Here is a 19,506-nt window from a genome sequence, read left to right as displayed (position 1 = left end):
TAAATGGCTAAATAGCCATTGAGTAAATAGTAATAGAAGAAAAAGGCTTCATAGATGCAGTCTGCATTCCATTCTCCAGCCAGATAGTCGTAGTAGTAACGACCACAATAGCAGCAGCTGAATGACCCAAACCATAATACATGCTAAACACATTCAGCAGCGCAGGCTGAGATGAAACCTCTCACATGCACAGCGGAGGGGGGACTTTGAAGTGCTGAGCTGGCTGGGGGAGGAGGAGGACTGAAAGGGTTAATCCAGCCGCATTCAGGCTTCACCTTCTAAATGGTCTCCAAACGGTCTCCAGGGTCCCTCTCTGAGACGAGACCGGCCCCCATTGGCTCCACGCAGTTGGTCTTTTTTCTGCTCTGAATGAAGTGAAAGACGCCGTGGGCCAGGCGGGGCCACCGAGACGATACCGAGGGGGTGACTGAGTTCATGTGGGAGGAGGAGGGAGAAACAGAGGGGGGGGAGGGGGGGGGGGGCGGAGGAGGAGGAGGAGGTAGGGAGGAGTAGGTTGTATAGAAAGGAAACCCAGAAAATAAGTGTTGTAAAGGGGAGGGACGAGGGGCGGAGGGAGGAGGGAAAGGTATGGGGGAGGAGGGTGAAAGGAGAATCCAGAAAATAGTTATTATGAGGAGGGGCGGGGGGGAGCATGGAGAGAGAGGATTGCCACCATTAGCACGCCGTGCGCTGGGTTCCGTCCTGCGATGGGCTAAAAGGTCCTTTCCTGGCCAGAGAGCAGACGTGGGCCAGGAAGGCTGAGGTGAGAAGATACCAATGCTGTGACGCTACTCACTCTCCAGTGTTTTAACAGCCTCTGCCAAGTAAAACAAGCTACTGCCCCGTGTCATGTATTGGGTAGACCCTTCAAACAGTGTTCTACCGCTTTGATGGATTGCTGTGCTTGGGTTTTCCCCACAGGGCCAGAGTGTTTTTGGACTTGGAGGTCTTGAACGCTTCTTGGGATAGTCGATGGTTCCACCGGGTGATTTCTGTAGTAAAACCCCAGCATATACGCTCTCTCGGAGTGACCACGGAGAGTAACAGCCGGTCAGACGACCACCAAACCACTAGCCGAAAACACAACATTCTTTTAGCTCAAATGTGAGTGCCATGCACAGTTGGGAGAAGAAATAATCATATCCTATGCAGGATATTACTACCCTGGAAAACACTACTTTGGTAAAAATGTAATTCCTGACATTGGACTGCAATCCAGTGAAAAAATATTGAAGAGGTTAGTGCTGAAGAATATCAACACAGTCTTTCTCGGTTTGTCATGTCTTTGAGTAAAATACCATGACAATGTCCTTTGTGCTGTACGCAGGGGCGGCTTAAGTGTTTTGGGGGGCCCTGGTCAAAGAATGTCTTGGGGCCCCCCATGACCAATAAATTAAGTAATTTACAGGGACGCGGGAAGTGGGGGTGCTTAGGGTGCTGCAGCACCCCCCCCCCCTGGCGGCCTCTGGCTGTAACTGCAAGTGAGAAGGTTTTATGAACAAATCAATACTTTTTTTTTTTTTTTTTTTTTTTTTATCATACAACATGATTTTTAATTTAATTATTGACATCCACCCTTTTTATGATATTTATCATATTATCATTTCATTTTATTTAGAACATTGTCTGAGTTGGCTGACGTAGGCTATGACGCACAACGCAGAACTGTCGATAGCTGAATATCGTACTATGCTGATTTTACATAAGCATGTTGGTGTTCAACATCTGTTGTAGTGAACATTCTAAAACTGGTGTAAAATGTTGCTGCCATATTAATAGACACGTTGAATGTTATCGTTATGATTCTGGAATCCTGCACGTAAACTGGTTGGCAAAAAAAGAGCAAAGACGGACGGTTCACTTGACGGAGAAACCGTCACTTTCCTCATATCAGACAACTCGTAACTCTGGATGAAAATAAAGGCTTTATTTTATTGTCACTCTCCTTTTAAACCTTTAGAAATAACCTCCTAAATCCTTGATATAACGCTGTGTATAATCCCGGACCGCAACAGCTTGTCGGCATGTTGTTAGTGTGTGAAATTCAGCACAGTATCAGCCGAGTTGACTCTAATTTCCACATTGTTTACTTGCTGACGTTTGTGAATAACAGTGGCTAGTTGGCAGAACTCTTTTTGCACACCAGTAGAGTGTTTATCAGAGCGGAGCCCTGTGGGGTGTTCCACAAAGCCGGTTTTATCACATAACCGGGTAAGTTAACCCAGGGTTTGCTGTAACCCTAGTTTTTCCGTTCCAAAAGGATCACGGTATGTTAGTTGCTATAGCAACATATGCTCTGAATCAAACCTGGTCGGACCAGGTTTTGCGCAGGTTAAGTTTGAAACATAACCCGGTTTTGGGTATTTCAACCGGCGTTCACCGCAGATTTCATGTGTTCACAATGGCATGCCCTTTTGATGAGAGAACTGCTGATATCGGAGCGCAAATTATACGTGCAATCCACCGGGAGCGATTGATAAGACCACGGCTCGACATCTTGGCATATTGGATGACTTTTTGCTGGAGTGGAGAGATATAGATTCTCGCGCAAATCTTTAATATATTTAAATAGCCTTGCATAGCCAACACTACCAATCGAGGACCTGGCCTCAGTTCACTCCAGACTATTTGCGTAGCCCTCCGTTTTTTTCAAATGGTAGTTTTATCTAGGCTATAATGCTGGAGATGCTGAGCACATCACAGTCGTTTCAGATGACCCATCCAAGATTTGTATCGGCCTCCTATCATACAAAGAGCAATATTGTCTGAGTACTATGCCGAGAGGCATTTACAACATAAAGTATAAAATAGTCCTAACGGACTTGCATCCACTGGAGAATGTTCGATCGTAGCCGGCGGCTTCATTACAAGCACTGATCCATCTTGATCTGTGAAGTTGATGAATTGTCACTTTTAGGTTTTCTACCCAGTTACCAAAAAAAGAAACATTTGGAATAGTATGCGCTGTGGCAAGCACACGGTTTGCATTTGTTACTTCGAAGGCAAAAAAAATCTAAAATACAAGAAAACACAAAAACCTACATTCAACCAGTGTGGGGTATGGCCCATGACTCTCTGAGGTGGTAGGTACCTCCAGGTAGGCTACCCCCTCCATGCCAGGGCGCCCTGAATTTATGTTTATTAACAGCTCCTCCACCGGGGTCAAGACAATTTGAGGGCCAGATCCAGTCTGCCGACTGTCGGCCTTTTCACGATTGGCTTAAAAAAATGGCTTATTTAAATTTATACCAATACGATGGTGGGAAAAGCTTACCAGTTGTATGTTTTTTATACTTCATTTTTATACTTGATCCTCTGACCGCTTGGAAGCAATCGGAGTACATATTGTTTTAGAAGAAAGGGGTTATGTGGTAGGATCTTTAAGAATGCTTAACTGGGATATTTATATATTCATGGCTCAAATATTAAGGATCATGCTTTTGACGTGTAACTAACGCATTTACGCGGTCAGCGATCCGCTGCCAGGCTTTGGTTCTCCGGGTTCCAGAGGTTTTAGCGTTCCCTTTTCTTGTGATAATGTCCTTCTCCTCGTCATAGCTCTCCAGGAGAATCTGGAGTTCCATTTCATTGAAATAAGCGGCCCGTTTCGCCATATCGATCAGGGTTTCCATGATCCATACATCACGTCTTTTTAAGTTTGGCGTGGACGCGCACAACCCTGTGTTAACCAACCCCGAGTTGATTGAACTAATGCATAACCGCTGCTGTGGAACCGAAAACTCTGGGTTGGTCGGCACAGGGTCAATCAACCTAGAGTTCAGCGTTAACTCAGTGTTTGTTAAACCTCCGTTCGTGGAACACCCCTCTGAATGTTGCGCAGCATTTATTATGACGTCATTATATAGACTCTCTCTCAGCACCCCCCCCCCCCCCCCCTTGGACTGACTTCCCGCGTCCCTGGTGTTACCCCGTATGTTTTATTTGATACTTTTCAACAGTGTTACCCCTTATGGGTTTTTCATGACCACAGATAAAAAACGACAGTTTTTTTTACGTTTCATTTGATAAAAACGACAGTGTTACCCCTTGTGTTTTTTTCATGACGACCGATAAAAAACAACAGTGTTACCCCTTATGTTTTTATTCATGACGACCAATAAAAAACAACAGTGTTACCCCTTGTTTTTTTCTTGATGACTGATAAAAAACGACAGTGTTACCCCTTATATTTTATTTGACAAAGACAACCTTATGTTTTTTTTCATGACGACCAATAAAAAAAGGAACAGTGTTACCCCATATGTTTTTATTCATGACGACCAATAAAAAACAACAGTGTTACCCCTTATGTTTTTATTCATGACGACCAATAAAAAACAACAGTGTTACCCCTCATGTTTTTTTTCATGACGACCAATAAAAAAAGGAACAGTGTTACCCCTTATGTTTTTTTTCATGACGACCAATAAAAAACGACAGTGTTACCCCTTATGGTTTTTTTCGTGACTACCAAAGAAAAACAACAGTGTCACCCCTCATGTTTCATTTGATAAAAACGACAGTGTTACACTGTCGTTTTTTATTGGTCGTCATGAAAAAAAACATAAGGGGTAACACTGTCGTTTTTTATTGGTCGTCATGAAAAAAAACATAAGGGGTAACACTGTCGTTTTTTTCTTGATGACTGATAAAAAACGACAGTGTTACCCCTTATATTTTATTTGACAAAGACAACAGTGTTACCCCTTATGTTTTTTTTCATGACGACCAATAAAAAACAACAGTGTTACCCCTTATGTTTTCTTTCATGACGACCAATAAAAAACAACAGTGTTACCCCTTATGTTTCCTTTCATGACGACCAATAAAAAACAACAGTGTTACCCCTTATGGTTTTTTTCATGACGACCAAAGAAAAACGACAGTGTTACCCCTTATGTTTCATTTGATAAAAACGACAGTGTTTCCCCTCATGTTTCATTTGATAAAAACGACAGTGTTACCCCTCGTGTTTTTTTTCATGACGACCAAAGAAAAACAACAGTGTCACCCCCTATGTTTTATTTGATAAATATCGACAGTGTTTTCCCCTTATATTTATTTCATGACGGCCGATAAAAAACGACAGAGTTACCCCTCATGTTTTTTCCATGTTGACCAATAAAATATGACAGTGGCACCCCTGTCGAGGTTTTTGCAGGGATCGGAACATGAGCTGTTTAGAGTGTTAACCTCCGAACTTAACAATGCACCATCAAGACACCAGTTAAAGTCATCACAAAGGTTATACTTGACTTTATAATTCGCATGAAATAGAGAAAAGAAACTACCAACAGAGGTCATCAACCGGACTTGAACCCCGGTCTCCAGGGGGTTAGGCAGAGTGCACCCCACTGCACCACTGAGGTGATGACAATACAAAATAATCAATCATCAATAAAGAGGATATACATGACATTAAAATGTATGTGTGTATTTACAAATAATAAAACAACAGTGTTACCCCTTATGTTTTTTTTCATGACGACCAAAAAAAACAACAGTGTTACCCCCTTTATGTTTTTTTTCATGACGACCAATAAAAACCAACATGGTTACCCCTTATGTTTTTTTTCATGACGACCAATAAAAAACAACAATGTTACCCCTTATGTTTTTTTTCATCACGACCAATAAAAAAAGGAACAGTGTTACCCCTTATGTTTTTTTTCATGACGACCAATAAAAAAAGGAACAGTGTTACCCCTTATGGTTTTTTTCGTGACTACCAAAGAAAAACGACAGTGTCACCCCTCATGTTTCATTTGATAAAAACGACAGTGTTACACTGTCGTTTTTTATTGGCCGTCATGAAAAAAAACATAAGGGGTAACACTGTCGTTTTTATTGGTCGTCATGAAAAAAAACATAAGGGGTAAGACTGCTGTTTTTTATTGGTCGTCATGAAATAAACATAAGGGGTAACACTGTCGATATTTATCAAATAAAACATAGGGGGTAACACTGTTGTTTTTCTTTGGTCGTCATGAAAAAAACCACAAGGGGTAACACTGTCGTTTTTTATTGGTCGTCATGAAAAAAAACGACAGTGTTACCCCTTGTTTTTTTCATGATGACTGATAAAAAACGACAGTGTTACCCCTTATATTTTATTTGACAAAGACAACAGTGTTACCCCTTATGTTTTTTTTCATGACGACCAATAAAAAACAACAGTGTTACCCCTTATGTTTTCTTTCATGACGACCAATAAAAAACAACGGTGTTACCCCTTATGTTTTTTTTCATGACGACCAAAGAAAAACGACAGTGTTACCCCTTATGTTTCATTTGATAAAAACGACAGTGTTACCCCTCATGTTTCATTTGATAAAAACGACAGTGTTACCCCTTGTGTTTTTTTTCATGGCGACCAAAGAAAAACAACAGTGTCACCCCCTATGTTTTATTTGATAAATATCGACAGTGTTTTCCCCTTATATTTATTTCATGACGGCCGATAAAAAACGACAGAGTTACCCCTCATGTTTTTTCCATGTTGACCAATAAAAAACGACAGTAGCACCCCGGTCGACGTTTTTGCAGGGATCGGAACATGAGCTGTTTAGAGTGTTAACCTCCGAACTTAACAATGCACCATCATGACACCGGTTATAGTCATCACAAAGGTTATACTTGACTTTATAATTCGCATGAAATAGAGAAAAGATACTTCCAAAAGAGGTCATCAATCAGACTTGAACCCCGGTCTCGAGGGGGTTAGGCAGAGTTCACCCCACTGCACCACTGAGGCGATGACAATACACATTAATCAATCATCAATAAAGAGGATATACATGACATTAAAATGTATGTGTGTATTTCTATTATTTCCCTAATGTTTTTTTTTCAAGACGACAAATAATAAACAACAGTGTTACCCCTTATGTTTTTTTTCATGACGACCAAAAAAAACAACACTGTTACCCCCTTTATGTTTTTTTTCATGACGACCAATAAAAAACAACAGTGTTACCCCTTATGTTTTCTTTCATGACGACCAATAAAAAACAACAGTGTTACCCCTTATGGTTTTTTTCATGACGACCAAAGAAAAACGACAGTGTTACCCCTTATGTTTCATTTGATAAAAACGACAGTGTTACCCCTCATGTTTCATTTGATAAAAACGACAGTGTTACCCCTTGTGTTTTTTTTCATGACGACCAAAGAAAAACAACAGTGTCACCCCCTATGTTTTATTTGATAAATATCGACAGTGTTTTCCCCTTATATTTATTTCATGACGGCCGATAAAAAACGACAGAGTTACCCCTCATGTTTTTTCCATGTTGACCAATAAAAATCGACAGTGGCACCCCAGTCGACTTTTTTGCAGGGATCGGAACATGAGCTGTTTAGAGTGTTAACCTCCGAACTTAACAATGCACCATCAAGACACCGGTTAAAGTCATCACAAAGGTTATACTTGACTTTATAATTCGCATGAAATAGAGAAAAGAACCTTCAAACAGAGGTCATCACTCGGACTTGAACCCCGGTCTCGAGGGGGTTAGGCAGAGTGCACCCCACTGCACCACTGAGGCGATGACAATACACAATAATCAATCATCAATAAAGAGGATATACATGACATTAAAATGTATGTGTGTATTTCTATTATTTCCCTAATGTTTTTTTTTCAAGACGACAAATAATAAACAACAGTGTTCCCTTATGTTTTTTTTCATGACGACCAAAAAAAACTACCCCTTATGTTTTTTTTCATGACGACCAATAAAAAAAGGAACAGTGTTACCCCTTATGTTTTTTTTCATGACGACCAATAAAAAAAGGAACAGTGTTACCCCTTATGGTTTTTTTCGTGACTACCAAAGAAAAACGACAGTGTCACCCCTCATGTTTCATTTGATAAAAACGACAGTGTTACACTGTCGTTTTTTATTGGCCGTCATGAAAAAAAACATAAGTGGTAACACTGTCGTTTTTATTGGTCGTCATGAAAAAAAACATAAGGGGTAAGGGGTAAGACTGATAAAAAACGACAGTGTTACCCCTTATATTTTATTTGACAAAGACAACAGTGTTACCCCTTATGTTTTTTTTCATGACGACCAATAAAAAACAACAGTGTTACCCCTTATGTTTTCTTTCATGACGACCAATAAAAAACAACAGTGTTACCCCTTATGGTTTTTTTCATGACGACCAAAGAAAAACGACAGTGTTACCCCTTATGTTTCATTTGATAAAAACGACAGTGTTACCCCTCATGTTTCATTTGATAAAAACGACAGTGTTACCCCTTGTGTTTTTTTTCATGACGACCAAAGAAAAACAACAGTGTCACCCCCTATGTTTTATTTGATAAACATCGACAGTGTTTTCCCCTTATATTTATTTCATGACGGCCGATAAAAAACGACAGAGTTACCCGTCATGTTTTTTCCATGACGACCAATAAAAAACAACAGTGTTACCCCTTATGTTTTTTTTCATGACGACCAATACAAAACAACAGTGTTACCCAGGGACGCGGGAAGTGGGGGTGCTTAGGGTGCTGCAGCGGCCCCTGGCTGAAACTGCAAGTGAGAACGTTTTCTGAACAAATCATTACTTTTTTTTTGTTGTATAATTTTATCATACAACATGATTTTTCTTTAAATTATTGACATCCACCCTTTTTATGATATTTATCATATTATCGGTACTATGCTGATTTTACGTAAGCATGTTGGTGTTCAACATCTGTTGTAGTGAACATTCTAAAACTGGTGTAAAATGTTGCTGCCATATTAATAGACATGTTGAATGTTATCGTTTTGATTCTGGAATCCCGCACGTAAACTGGTTGGCAAAAAAAGAGCAAAGACGGGCGGTTCACTTGACGGAGAAATCGTCACCTTCCTCATATCAGACAACTCGTAAGTCTGGATGAAAATTAAGGCTTTCTATTATTGTCACTTTCCTTTGTAAACCTTTAGAAATAACCTCCTGAATCCTTGTTATAACTCTGTGTATAATCCCGGACCGCAACAGCTTGTCGGCATGTTGTTAGTGTGTGAAATTCAGCCCAGTATCAGCCGAGTTGACTCAAATTTCCACATTGTTTATTTGCTAACGTTTGTGAATAACAGTGGCTAGTTGGCAGAACTCTTTTTACACACCAGTAGAGTGTTTATCAGAGCGGATCCCTGAATGTGACGTCACCCCTCATCTCGTCTCTGTAAACAACGGATGTTGCGCAGCATTTATTATGACGTCATTGTATAGATTCTCTCTCAGCACCCCCCCCCCTCGGACTGACTTCCCGCGTCCCTGGTAATTTATTCACTTGCTCCTCTGTTTGCTTTTGTTGTGCTGTGCAATGCTGTTACCTTTTGATGGGGAAATATTGTAAGGGATTGTTTTTCCTTTGCACCAATTACCATGGTAACTGATATATCAATGGGAAACATTCTGTAATTTGTTCACGGCAGTCTCTAATTATATTTTGCATACATAATCTGTTTCCTATATTTGAGATGTGTCAATTAAAGGCAAGAAGAAATTCTTAAACACAGAAGTACATTTATTTAAATCTTAATACATTAATGTTGAACAAGTTATATATTCTTCTTGATTGCAAATCACACAGCACAATTCCAAATGTTTTCCTGTACATGAGTTAAATGTAACAGAACCTTTTTTAAAATATGGATATTCTTCCTCCTAACGCGAGGAGCACTTTGTTATAAAACGTAAGTAAAAGTGCAATATCTTTCTACTCATAAAATTACAAAAAAATTGGTCCAGAATCCAGCATTTCAGCATGGATTATTTTACAGACTAGACATTTTTCTTTCAATTTAAAAATGAGATCTTTTTTTTCAGATATTTTTCAATATTTTGTTAGTTTTTCAGCTTTTTTTCTACAAACTGTAGCTAAATACAGGAAATACAACATGTCAGTTTACAAAAGCTTAGCATATCAATTACTGCATTATCTATTCTCTAAATAAACTTCATTTTTTTGCCAATATAACTATCTGGAACATACAACTTTGACAACAACACATACCATAATATCTCACAGCTCTATGATACAATATAATATCTCTGTCATGAGTTCAAGGGAAAGTTAAAACATAAGAATAGCAACATAATATTAAGTAATACAATGCATAGATTCAATCATTTGAAAAATGCTTGGATATAATTTACTTAGTACAATTCACTTTTTTTTTTCTTTGTTTAGAGTAAACCCTGTGACACTGACAACATGGATTTGTTTATGTTTATCTTGACTTGAGTGACCGGCACAAATATATATTTCTTAACATACCACATGATAAAAACGCTAAATATATCGGTTTGACTTCAGAAGGCCAACCTCGGTTATAGTACACTATGGCATTTTTGGGTAGATAAAGGCAACACCGGGCACCTAAGACAACATCAGCAGCTTGTTTCACGGCTTCTATGAAAAGTCGCTTGGAATGTAAGTTTTGTCGGTTTTTTAATCCCCCCTCCCATCCCCAAACCCCCGGTCCCAACAACGATGGCAGTCCTAAGATGTGTTAGTGCTCTCTGGTCCGAAATTTCCCCCAAACTTCCACAACTGATGTCAGTAGAGTGGAGCCCTCTTACTCCAGACCCAAAGCAATATTCAATCAATTTTGGCGTTTGGTAGGCCTACTCTCTTAATGTTGGTATAAAGACATTTTAATAGTAGCTTCCTAGCTTTCTCTACTCCATTTGACTCAACCGCTTTCTCACATTGCGTCTGTAAAACATACTTCTGAGATAGAAAGCATGGTCCTAAGGTCCCACTGCACACATGCTGGTCAGACATAAGCTGGTGTTGTTTGAGTGGTTGGAAATCGTTCTGCAAAAGGTGTGGATGGAAAATATCCAGACAACATCAATTTATGCGGGACAAATAATGTTGATAATGATTGGTATTCCAAAGTTGGTTAACGGCTTATATAGATACATTTTAGTCACATTGGTTTCATGTTTTAGTTCTGCACCAATCAAGGAATATAGAAAGGGCAACTACACAATCTACACATTTATCTATGTATGAATGGTTAAGGTTGTTAAGTAAAGGTACTTGTAAAGGTATTGGTATCACCTTTTGTAAAAGGTACACCCAAGACTGACTCCAGTGCGACAGAAGACTATTAACGCAACGGAACAAAGAGAGGTAGCAGAGGCACTGTTTAGTTCCGTTAAGGCCCCTTCAAAGCAGTAGAGCCAAATGTATTTATAAAGCGCATAAAGGGCTCAGCGGTTAGTTTTTTTTAAGGAAAATTCCATGAGATGCGTTTACATTTCGAGAGCGCAATGATAAGTGAAACCAAACTGATAAAAATATTACCTCAGAGACAGTACCAAACTGACACTCTTTGCAGAGCAACTGAGGAAAGCCCTACAACCGCCAAACAGACAAGAGCCCTCGGTCCGTCTAAACAGGTTAACAGCAGAGGTGGCACTGTCCAGGAGGTTTCATGTCAGTGATTGGCTCCTCTTTAAACAGGGTGGGAGGGGGTGATCACAGTGTCCGCCCAATCAAAACCTGACCTCCACGTCACATGTTCAGTTCTACTGTCAAACACTAACAGTAGCGCTGGGAAATTACATTTTGTCTTCGTGACATGAACGTAACCTCCAGAGTTTTAGAAAAATCTCGACCAATGACAGAACCAGGTGTTCCCTGTCGACCAATGAGAGAAGCAGGCCACTGGAGACTAAGATAAAAACAAGGAATTCACTGTGTTTATACTTCAAGAGTGCTGGATTTAAGAACTTTCTGAACAACTGACATTTACATTTTATAGTTTTATATATAATCTTATTTATATAGGAATAAAAACCTTCAAGATTGAATGTTAGCGACTCTAACAGGAACGTTAAATAGGCCTCTGTGGTATTAAGGTCAAAACCGATTCTGATGAGTGTGTGCGTGTGTGCGTGGGTGTGAGTGAGTGCACATTGTGCACTAACATAAATCTATATTAACCCCAAATAATTTAGCTCTCAAATACATACTAAATCTAATAAACATCTACTCTATCATTTTAATATACATTTTCAATGTATGTACAAGGAATAAGAATGTTTTACAGTCCGATTCGAAAGGCAATTCACAAGCACTCTGAATCCAGAGTCACTCTGGTCCACGTTCCTTTACACAAAACAATCTGATCCAGTCTTGTGTCCCAGCACACTCAAACCTTGAAGCCTGCTGCCAGGATTTTTCATTTTTTTTTCGCTCTGTAAACACTATGTACAGGCTTAAAAAAATACAAATACGATACCACATAGTACTAATTACATTATAATATATGTACAACTGATTCAAGCCAAAGAAAGTCACCAAATATGTAACATCTTCCACTGGTTTCATGTTCTCTCCAAATCTCCTGTAGACGTCCCAACCCTTCCCCTCCACCGCACAACTCCAACCACCCATGTCACGTATTAAAGTCAGCATCATTTATCGTTAGAATAGTATATACAAACATTGGTAATCAAGGCAGCGATATGTCCATCCTGTTAAAGTTTGTGCGGTTTCATGTTGTTATTTGTGCTGCATTGTTGGGGTTTAGCTGGCAGAATCGATAACTGAAAATAAAATACAAAAAATACAACCGACGCACAGTGATTATGCTAACGTTAGCTAATGTGACCATTAGCATCTTTAGCAAGTAAACCGGAGAGGCGTGTTTCAGTTTGGCTCTGAGGTTAAGGCAAAGCATTTGGCACTTGGTTTATCAGGACGTTTAGAAAAATAATTTGTTTATGTACTTTTGTACTATTGGAAAAGAGGCATCTTTTGTCGAAAGATACAACCAGTCTCGTTTTTTCGAAAGAGAATATTCAGGGGGACAGATTTTTTGTACTGAAATATCAGGAAGGTCAGGAATGTGAAGGTCAGAGTTCTTGTCACTTTTAGGCGAAAGGGAATTGAAATCATGTATGCTTCCAAATTATTATAATTATTTTACATTGTCCTTTAAACAAAGCGTTGAGTCAACTGAGGCGCCTGAGAGAGAGAGAGAAAGAGAGAGAGGGGTTTAGGAGGGCGAAGGGGGGGCTTCAGTCTCCGCAGACCTCTACCCAGACACCCAGCTGTGGGTGGTGGTCTTCACGCCGTGGTTGAACCCCGGTTGGGTCACCATGGGCTCGAAGTTGAAGTCCAGAGAGTCTCCGTCCATCAGGGTGTCGTGGATGATGGACTCCACGTCGCACTCGAACCTCTCGATGGACATGTCGTCCAGGTCGCTGGGCAGCCTCTCGGTGTGGTGCTGGGGCAGCAGTGGCCCCGGTCGTCCGTACCCGTTGGTGCTCAGCGGGCAGTACCCCATGGGTAGCCCCCCCACTCCTCCTCCAATGCCAACCCCGCCGCCACCGCCGACGCCACCGCCGCCCAGGTGGCTCACCAGGCCGTAGGGCATCTGCATGGGGCTCTTGAGCGCGGGCAGACGCGTGCTGCCACCCACATGGTTCAGCGACATCAGCAGGCGGCCCCCGTTCATGGGCGCCACGGGTGACTGGTTGAGGAGGTTGTGGGGTTGCTGCCGGGGGTGGGCCAGGCCGTGCTGGAGGCGCTTGGCGCCGTGCTGCACGCTGCTGTAGGACGGCAGCATGCAGCGGCCGCTAGGGGGCGACACCACCGACTCCACGGAGGGGGGCATGAGGTCTCCGTGCTGCTGCTCCGAGTCATTGGTCAGGAGCTCCTTGAGGAGCCCGGCGGGGCAGGCGTACCCGCCCAGAGAGGGCACGCCGAAGCTGGGCTTGGTCTCGGCCAGCGGCTGCATGGGTCTAGAGGTCAGTGCGTTCATGCCGGCCGGGCCGTACATACACTTGCGGAAGTCCTGCTGCTGCTGCTGCTGCTGCTGCTGCTGCTGCTGCTGCTGCTGCTGCTGCTGCTGCTGCTGCTGCACGGGAGGCCCCATGCTGGGAGAGCTGTAGGACGGGTAGCCCGGGCTGCCCTGCATCAGAGGGGACGACTGGGACGACTGGGAGGAGCACGGGGTGCTGGCCCCGCCCCCGACCTGGGAGTTGTTGGGCGAGAGGAGGTTGAGGTTGTCCAGGAGGTTCTCCATCACGTTCTCCGAGCTGTGGCCCAGCGAGCCCGCCATCTCCGTCAGGCTGGGCAGCGTGGACGCCATCTTGGAGCCGGGCGCCCCGGGGTAGACCATGTGCACGTCGCCCTCGTGGCCCAGGTCGTCCTCGGGCATGAAGGGCGAGAGGCGGCCACTCAGCGTGCTGGCGTTGGAGCTGGTGCGCGGACGGAAGCTGTTCCAGGCGTCAAAGTCGTCGTTGCTGTGGGAGTTGGGGCTGCCGGGCCACTTGGTGTAAGAGGAGCCGGGGCTCTCAGACCCCCCCTCAGGACCACCCTGCAGGGACAGCTGCACACACACACACACACACACCACCACATCAGAGTTGATCGGATAATAGTCGAGTTATAGTCGAGGAGAACACAACCAATACAGCCAAATGATTTGAGATGACGTTAGATCATGTGGGATCAGATTTGATTCGATTATTTTAAAAATTATATTCTAACATGTATCCTCATCTGACTTATTTGGCATCGATAAAGCTCTGATTCAAGAATTTCCTGCTTAAAGGATAACTGTGTGGGCTTGGCTTCATAGTGAACACCAACGGAAGACAAAGAGAGTCTCGACCTGGACTTTGACCCTCTCAGAATACTACTTACATTGTGTTTCATGACTACGTCGTACAAATATAGGTTTTGTTCTAGCTTCTCCAATGATGAGTGCCAGTGGATATATGTGTCTGTTCTCCCTAGGTCTCTGTAAATCTCTGCGGCTGTTCCCTGCAACTCTCTGTGGCTGTTCTGTAGGTCTCTGTAACTCTCTGTGACTGTTCTGTAGGTCTCTGTCACTCTTTGGACATTCTACGACGGTCTCTGTAACTCTCTGTGGCTGTTCTCCGTAGGTCTCTGTATATCTCTGTGGCTGTTCTCTCTGTAGGTCTCTGTATCTCTCTGTGGCTGTTCTCTCCGTAGGTCTCTGTATCTCTCTGTGGCTGTTCTCTGTAATTCTCTGTGACTGTTCTGTAGGTCTCTGTCACTCTCTGTGGCTGTTCTCTGTCACTCTCTGTGACTGTTCTGTAGCCCTCTGTAACACCCTGTGACTGTTCTGTAGGTCTCTGTAACACCCTGTGAATGTTCTGCAGGTCTCTGTCGCCCTCTGTGACTGTTCTCTGTCCCTCTCTGTGGCTGTTCTCTGTAGGTCTCTGTCACTCTCTGTGACTGTTCTGTAGGTCTCTGTCACTCTGTGGCTGTTCTCCGTAGGTCTCTGCAACTCTCTGTGGCTGTTCTGTAGGTCTCTGTCACTCTCTGTGACTGTTCTGTAGGTCTCTGTCACTCTCTGTGGCTGTTCTCCGTAGCTCTCTGTAACACTCTGTGACTGTTCTGTAGGTCTCTGTCGCTCTCTGTGGCTGTTCTGTAGGTCTCTGTCCCTCCCTGTGGCTGTTCTGTAGGTCTCTGTCCCTCCCTGTGGCTGTTCTGTAGGTCTCTGTCCCTCCCTGTGGCTGTTCTGTAGGTCTCTGTCCCTCCCTGTGGCTGATCTGTAGGTCTCTGTCCCTCCCTGTGGCTGTTCTGTAGCTCTCTGTAACACTCTGTGACTGTTCTGTAGGTCTCTGTCCCTCCCTGTGGCTGTTCTGTAGGTCTCTGTCCCTCCCTGTGGCTGTTCTGTAGCTCTCTGTAACACTCTGTGACTGTTCTGTAGGTCTCTGTCCCTCCCTGTGGCTGTTCTGTAGGTCTCTGTCCCTCCCTGTGGCTGTTCTGTAGCTCTCTGTAACACTCTGTGACTGTTCTGTAGGTCTCTGTCCCTCCCTGTGGCTGTTCTGTAGGTCTCTGTCCCTCCCTGTGGCTGTTCTGTAGGTCTCTGTCCCTCCCTGTGGCTGTTCTGTAGGTCTCTGTCCCTCCCTGTGGCTGTTCCCTCACCTGTACGTCTCTCTGGATGATAAAAGGCCTAAACGCCTCTAGGAGTCTACAGTGCTCCTCCACGTCCTCCCGGGCCCTTACCTTCTTCTTGGCGGCCCTCCCCCGGCTCTTGCTGAACTTGCTGTTGTTGTCCATGGAGGCGGCGCGGCGGCGCGGCGACTTGCCGCTCTTGCCACCCTCGGGGTTCAGCATCCACCAGGAGCTCTTGCCCGTGCCCTCGTTCTGCACCCGCACGAAGCGGCTGTGCAGGGACAGGTTGTGTCTGATGGAGTTCTGCAGGCGGGCAGAGAGGGAGATGTTCAGTTACGTTTAATTACATTTCTCTTTCTTTTATCTGCATGGGATATTTTGGGTTTCCAATTGCTTGTGTACTGTTTATTTATTTGTACGTTTTTCTACCTTGTATTTTAAAAGAAAATCACCTTCTCGTTTTGAGAGTCTACATTTTTTATTCCTTTGTTAAATTGTTCAACTGCTTCGGCAACGAGCAGGACACTGTATTGCTTGGTATTGGATTATTGTATTTTTATTCCTGTCTTCTTTCTGTACATCACATGTGGTTTATGCTCTTTGTTATAATTGTGTTTTTATTGTTCAGCACTTTGTAACTGTGTTTTGAAAAGTGCTATATAAATAAAGTTTATTATTATTATTATTATTGAAAGAGATAATTTCTCTAAGGAAATTTTAAAAAATGGAATTACCTTGAGAACAAGGTAAAACACAGGGAGCCATTTGCACTATTAGTGCATTTCAGCAGAAGTAGTTATTCATTTGTCAATCTGATTTGTTCTTTTTGCATTAGAGGACAGGAAAGTGGGTTGAAAGAGAAGGTGAATGACGTCTTGCAAGGGACCGCAGGAGGGAATCTAACCTGCGTCTTTGCATGGAGAACTGCGCACATGAACTATTACTAATTGCACTAGCAGGCTGAGCCACAGAGTCACATGGGGTGAAACAGTTTCCACCAAAAGAATAAAACCCCCTGCTATATCTGAGTGTACATCTGTGCAGCACAGAATCTCTCACACCAACATTGGAACCATGATCCTATAAGAACACAGAAAGGAGCAATAAATCCATAAACGAAAGCATACGATAGCACAAGGCCATGGGGGAGAACGAGTCTTGTTAAACGCTTGATCCAGTTAGGATTATATATCTCTGCCAGTCCCGGCTCTATCCCACCCAGGGTCACCCACCCTAGTGCCGGGGAAAAACACATCAAACACAACAAAGGCGCTCTCAACGTACAATTACACACGTTTTTATGATTGTTTCCAAGCGGGTGTGCATACCAATCCAAACATGGATACTGCTGATGGCCTGCTGGGCCGGCTCGAAGAAGCCAGCGATCGCAAATGACAAAGTCCTGAACAACCCATACATAAATATGATCCGTTCACTGTTCAGTCCAGCATTTTATCTGGGGTTCTCTGACTTTGGTAAAATATTTCAGATATGAAATGGGATGTTTCCTATATTCACATACATATATCATAAGTGTAATGAATTTCATCATCAAACAAGTATAGAAACAAACCCAATAGGAGGGAACCGCAGAAGACAACATATAACTCGTAAAAAAGAGACATGGCACAACAAATTAAAGTATTCCACTCTGTGAAGGGCGGCGCATGTTCTCTTGGATATGTGTCTGGATGGACTAAGGTGTGGTGTGTTCAGTGGATCAGGGATACGGAGAGGTTCATTTAACTGAAGCAGAAGAGGAATGGCGTCATACTGGGTCTTCAAGAGAGGTAGAGGGAGAGCTCTCCCCCTCCCTCTGGGAGACCCAGGGTTTTTGGGGGAGACCCAGGGTTTGGATGAGACCCCTTTATGGGAGACTCAGGGTTTTTGGTGAGACCCAGGGTTTGGATGAGACCCCTTTATGGGAGACCCAGGGTTTTTGGGGAGACCCAGGGTTTGGATGAGGCCCCTTTATGGGAGACTCAGGGTTTTTGGGGGAGACCCAGGGTTTGGATGAGACCCCTTTATGGGAGAGTCAGGGTTTTTGGTGAGACCCAGGGTTTGGATGAGGCCCCTTTATGGGAGACTCAGGGTTTTTGGGGGAGACCCAGGGTTTGGATGAGACCCCTTTATGGGAGACCCAGGGTTTGGATGAATTGTGGATTTCAGGGAGAGGAACTAGGGGCATCTCAGGTCACTTTACAACAGTGTACATAGACTGTTCATCATCGTATGTAGACACAGACAGTCATGCACTGGTGTACATTAACATACACAAAGACCCCCACACACACACACACACACACACACACACACACACACACACACACACACACACACACACACACACACACACACACACACACACACACACACACACACACACACACACACACAAAAAAATGCACGCAGACATATGCATTTACGCAGGAATAAATGCACGCACACACCTACACTGAATGTCAATAAAGTGTTTCTTCCATGAGTAATACAGGCTTATCTACGGACAATGTTGTACATGTGGACGCAATATCCCTAACAAACAGTGGTGGTCCATTGTGTGTTGGCCATTACAATAGCACACACAATAACACACACATTCCACCTGACTGCACGTCCTGTCAAAAGTCCAACACAATCTGCAGGGCGGAAACAGCTCGGCTTTTGTATTCACTCACACCTTTATGAGGCGAACCACCGTTGCCTGGTTACACACACCGACGGAAATTAATATCTTTTTTTTTTCTCCATTTTTTTTTTTCGCCGTCGCTCTCAGGAAGACGGAAAACTTTATTCAAGTAACACACAGACGCACATGCATTCTGGGGGGAAACATCTGGCACGATAAGCCAAGAAGACAAACGTACGAGCACAGCCATGGCGCAGAAACCGAAGCCCTGGGGCTAAAAGGCAGAGCGAATCCTGTGTCTTAAAAATAATCTCAATGCTGGCTTTGTTCACAATGCGTTCAGTGTTTGGAAGTGTTCTCATCTATAGGATTCATGTGAGAAAGACACCCTGAATTAGCCTCAGTGGATATTTTTGTGGAGTTATTTTTTTCAGCCAGACTTCATGGACCCACTTGCTCTTGCTGTCTGACCCCATCATGCACTCTATTCCAGTTATACTACTACTAAGAAACAGTTAATACTAAACGTAGTAGAACATGGGTTGCATGGTGGCTTTGTAGGACGTTTTATTAAATAAAAAGGGATTGTCTATTTCTTTAAAATACACCGTCAAACAAGAGAGTAAATATAATTTATTTTATGGCCCTTACTTAAATAATGGTAATTCTAAAATTATCTTAAACTTTTTAAAAAGCGAATGTTTTTACAATAATGGTTTGCCCATTCAAAAAGAAACACCTGAATTTTGAGAAAACAAATTTTTATTCGCTAAACAAACGTTGTCCAAAAATAACAATGATTTTTTAATAGAGTTAACGAAAAAAATGTATCAATTTTCTGATAATGAACAATTTGAAAGAGCTAATGAAGTTAAAGGTGTTATTAAGTTTTTATCAATGAATAAAGATATTCAAATTGTAGAATTAAAAAACAATACAAACTTAGATGTTATATCTGGAACTACTCATAATAATT

The 19,506-nt window shown here is 42.8% G+C and overlaps 1 protein-coding gene across 1 annotated transcript in view; it reads right to left on the bottom strand.

The window, feature by feature from the left end:
- Window positions 1–9,511: 9,511 nt before the first annotated feature.
- The window catches only part of foxo1a (forkhead box O1 a), a 19,202-nt gene continuing 9,207 nt past the window's right edge, over window positions 9,512–19,506 (bottom strand). Inside the window, exons 2-3 of the mRNA XM_060074430.1 lie at window positions 16,013–16,204; window positions 9,512–14,360 (exon numbers count right to left, since the gene is read on the bottom strand). Coding sequence (XP_059930413.1) covers window positions 13,062–14,360; window positions 16,013–16,204 — 1,491 coding nt within the window. The 3' untranslated portion in view covers window positions 9,512–13,061. The remainder of the gene's footprint in view (window positions 14,361–16,012; window positions 16,205–19,506) is intronic.

The sequence above is a fragment of the Gadus macrocephalus genome, chromosome 16, assembly GCF_031168955.1.
Source record: "Gadus macrocephalus chromosome 16, ASM3116895v1".
Lineage (NCBI taxonomy): Eukaryota > Metazoa > Chordata > Actinopteri > Gadiformes > Gadidae > Gadus > Gadus macrocephalus.
This window is presented reverse-complemented; position numbering and strand designations above follow the sequence as displayed.